This window comes from Anopheles moucheti, unplaced genomic scaffold, assembly GCF_943734755.1.
Source record: "Anopheles moucheti unplaced genomic scaffold, idAnoMoucSN_F20_07 putative_Y_49, whole genome shotgun sequence".
Lineage (NCBI taxonomy): Eukaryota > Metazoa > Arthropoda > Insecta > Diptera > Culicidae > Anopheles > Anopheles moucheti.
The window spans coordinates 91,919-96,529 of NW_026453699.1; the positions used below are offsets into that span (position 1 = coordinate 91,919).

Below are 4,611 nucleotides of genomic sequence, written 5' to 3' on the forward strand. Positions count from 1 at the left end.
CCGATACGAACTTTGTATTTTGCTATGTAGTTCTACCAGGAATGTGTTACCATGCAAAAACTGTCTATTTCAACTAATTTCGTCCATCCGATACGAACTTTGTATTTTGCTATGTAGTTCTACCAGGAATGTGTTACCATGCACAAACTGTCTATTTCAACTAATTTCGTCCATCCGATACGAACTTTGTACTTTGCTATGTAGTTATACCAGGAATGTGTTACTATGCAAAAACTGTCTATTTCAACTAATTTTGTCCATCCGATACGAACTTTGTATTTTGCTATGTAGTTCTACCAGGAATGTGTTACCATGCAAAAACTGTCTATTTCAACTAATTTCGTCCATCCGATACGAACTTTGTTCTTTGCTATAGTTAATTTTTACATGGCCGGTTTGGCCATAAAAAAATATGTTTTTATTAACTAAAACTTAAAACTAAGTCTTAACACTATTGAGTTCCTAATTGGAACTGCTCTGCTCGGCTGTCTAACTAGAACTTCATCGTCTGAATGCTCAACTGGAACTATTTTGCCTTTGCTTTGTTTTGCGTGGATGCCGGTTGATCTTGGGAACGGATGTTTATGTTGAATGCGCGTTGTCAGCTCTCTTGGTGTCAACGCGATTATGCTCTTTGTTCGATGTAACGCTGCACGGGAATTTGTTTACGCTGCGGCGCAATCTGTTTACGAAACGCGATCTGTTTATGAAGTGCGATCATGACTGTAGGAATATACGTTGCGCTATGTTTTATGCTGAGTATGCATTATGCTGCCTTTGTGTTGAATATGTGTTGTGCTGACTGTTGTGCTAACTCCTCCCCTCTTAATTACTTTGTCCTCAAAGTTTGTGCATCGCGTGAAAACTCAATGGTATTTCTTTATGCAGGTTTTTATCCGTATGAATTCTTGTATCTGGTATTTGAACTTCTATTTTCTGTTTACGACATTTAAGAAACACGTACAATATGCCAATGCCAGTTACAATTACGATCGTTGTTGTTCCTATCGATCCGAATAAATGCAATTTGAATTCCAGCGACTCATTTTGTAGATTAATGGTTTGCAATATTCTGCGGTTCTCTAATGTAATGTTGTTCAAGAACTCTGTAGGTGGATTATCTTCAAGGCTGGTCTCGTTGACTATCAATCCCAATGTTGAATGATGAGATCTTCTAGGGATGATGACTTCTGTATTGGAGAATATCTCGTCATTAATTTTTATACTGCAATTCTCGAACTGTATTATAAATGAACCATTTAAAGATTGCTTTGAGTTGCTACAGTTTGATGTAATTTCAGCCCATGCATTATTGATCAGAATATTTGCATCGTTTATCTGTGTGATCAATTTAGCTGAATATACTTTCTCATATTGGCATTCTGAATTTTCTCCTTGTATAAGTTGGTATACACATTGCGTAGGATGTTGAAGGTTGCTTCCTTCACATAGATAATGAATATTTTCTTCTTGGCATGGTTTAATGACTGCGAATACGTGTGTTCCGTTTCTTATGATGAAGTTCTGTTTTAACATTATTCGTTTCCCATTTTTTACTATTGGTTCGATGAAATCATACTCGTAGATTTGTGAGGATATTCTTGGGAATTTTAGCATATACAGAACATGTGTCGTATTCATCATGAATTGCGCTACTGATTGAGCAAGAAGTTCTTCTGCTGTATTATAATCAAAACCGTTCTTCTTCAGGAATTCGTTAATCGTTTGTAAGTCTTCGGTGGACAATAATTTGCTGTTCGGTATTTCGTGTTTGGCTGATATAATGGCTTCTTCGATAGTTTCAATCTGGTCTTGCAAAATATCCAAATTAGATAGTATTATTAGCTGTCTTGTTTCTGTTGCATATGTTTCATATCGTTTCGCTTCGTTTGTTAGCACTTTGTTAGCAATATCGGTTACTTCTCGTAGTCTTCCATTCAAAGCTTCGTTAATCATTACTTGGTGATTGTTTTCTTCGATGAGAGAGTTCAGCGTACTGTTGATTATTTGAAGATCATCGGCATCAGGGTTGCCTGCTATCCATTTCCAAACTTTCCCTATAGTATTCCATCTTTTTTGTCTCTTAAATGGTTTTACCTTCTTGAATGTTTCTTGTAACTTCATAGCTTTAATCTGAATTAACTTTTCTAAAGATTCTGTATGTACTTCTGTGGGTATTAATTCAATGGTTTCTTCAATCATGTTACTTATATCTATCAAGTTTATCGGGTGGATTACTCTTACGTATCCCATTCGTATCTTGGCTTCTCCTAATGGTATAATCGCTAAAGGATTGTTTGATACATCGTGTATGTAGATCCTTGCCATTACGTTGCTTAATAATATAAAAATGTATCTGAAACGCTATAGATTAATACATGATTAATTATTTGTTTTTCTTAAGTTCACTTTATGAATTTTTCGATCGTTAATATCGATTACGTAGGTAGGATGATTTTCCTTGATTCTGATTATCTCGAATCTCCTAGCTCTTTTGTTATTTGTTTTAGTTTTTTCATAAGCCATTTCATTCGGCATATAATCTTGATATTTTTCTTCTTTAATCTTCTCTTGTTGCTTTTCATATATTTCGGCAATCATTTTATCATTTTCGTTTCTTTGTTTAGTTCGTTCTTCGAAACTCATATTTTCATTATTCTCTCCTGTATATATATTTTTCGGCGTATTCTTAATCACGCTATGTATTGAATTATTATACTTATACGTTGCCTCTTGTATCAATGTTTGCACACTTATATCTGGTTTCGTTGCTTTAATACATCTAGCTAATTCTCGAATTGTAGAGTGAGCTCTTTCCACTTGTCCGTTCGTTTCTGACCGATTTACTGGTGTTTTAAAAATTTTAATTCCTAGATTTAATATTGTTTGTTCAATTATATTTGAAACAAATGAACTTTCATTATCCATTACAATGGTGGCGGGTATATCCCAATTATACAACAATTGTATTAAAACTTCCTTTATGTCTGCTATTGACTTTGATTTTATTGGCCTCATTTTCAAGTATTTTGAAAATTTGTCTAATGAAGAAATAAACAGAAAACTTGCATTATAAGCAAAAATATCAATATGAATTATTTCTCCTGGATACGTGGGTATTGGTGTTTTAACAGCAATAAACTTTTGAGGTTTCCTATCATATTTTTCTGTTTTACAAATTTCGCAATTTTTAACATACGACTCTGTTAATTTTCTCATTGTAGGAAAATAAAACTTTTTAATAAGTTGTAATGAATTTTCTTTTGCATTTCTATGAGCAAAATTGTGAATATTTTTTATTTCTTCTAATTGTCTTTCTTCTCCTGTTAGATCTTGTAATTGTACCTGAGAGTGTCGGCATTTCATTGTTTTTGGATTGAATATTTTTTTATACACTTCTTGAATACGATTCATAGTTACTTCATCGGTTAGTATACCGTTAATGATGTTAGGATTTAGGAATCTTTTTAGTTTGTCTGTTAAGATTTCATTAGTGAAATCTGATTCGTAGAAAATATGTCTTTTAAATTTTGGGAACGGTGTGATTAGTTCATACGATGAATTGTTAGATATTTTGAAAATTAATTGATTACGATAAACGTTAATAGGGGCTTCAGTAGATAGTATGTATGTACTGTCATCATCATCAGCGGAATGCTGTGTTGGTGTTAGCGAGTTAATTTGGATTCTAGATAATGCATCTGCTACGATGTTAGTTTTTCCAGGTTTGTAGCGTAGTTCATAATTATGTTCCTCTATGAACGCTTTCCATCGTTTAAGTTTTGCATTGTTATTCCTTGGCGACATTGCGTATGTTAGGGGTTGATGATCGGTTAGTATTATTATTTTTGCACCATAGATGTAATTTCGTAGGGAATGTAAAGCCCAAACTATAGCAAGCATTTCTTTTTCATTAGTAGCATAGTTTTCTTCGGTTTTTGATAAAGTTCTGGATATAAATGTTATTGGTTTTTCAACATCATTGACTTTCTGTGACAGGACAGCTCCGAGTGCTTTGTCAGATGCGTCTGTAGTCAAAATAAAATCTTGATTGAAATCGGGGTAAGCTAAAACGTCTTTAGATGATAAAATTTCTTTAAGAGTTCTGAAAGCTGATTTTGCGTCTTCATCAAATTTTATCGGAAAATTTTTCGATTGATTTTTTGTTATTTTGCAGTGGCCTTGGCCATCCTCCCCTCTTAGGAGTTTTGTTAGAGGTTTTGCTAAGGCTGCGTAATTTTTAACAAATCTTCTATAATAACCGGAAACTCCTAAAAATGCTCGAAGTTCTCGGATAGTTTTAGGTTCGGGGTATTTTTGGATACTTTCAATTTTTTTCTCATTTGGTTTTAATCCATGTTCAGAAACAATGAATCCTAAGAATTCAACTTCTGTTTTCAAAAATTCAGATTTATCAGGTTGTATTTTAAAATTGGCTTCACGTAACGTGTTCAAAACAGTTTCTAAATTTTTCATATGTTCATCAAATGTTTTTCCAAAAACTATTATATCGTCAATGTACACATGACAAATTTTTCCAATATGTTCTCTAAGAACGTCATCCATGACCCTCTGAAAAATTGAAGGTGCGTTTTTTAGACCAAAAGGTAG

The 4,611-nt window shown here is 33.4% G+C and overlaps 1 protein-coding gene across 1 annotated transcript; it reads right to left on the reverse strand.

Annotated features, from left to right (window-relative positions):
- Window positions 1–986: 986 nt before the first annotated feature.
- On the reverse strand, window positions 987–2,328 carry LOC128309301 (uncharacterized). The gene is made up of 2 exons (XM_053045657.1): window positions 1,498–2,328; window positions 987–1,004 (listed from the first exon to the last, which is right to left on the reverse strand). Exons 1-2 carry the CDS (start codon window positions 2,326–2,328, stop codon window positions 987–989), a joined length of 849 nt encoding a protein of 282 aa, XP_052901617.1.
- Window positions 2,329–4,611: the final 2,283 nt, after the last annotated feature.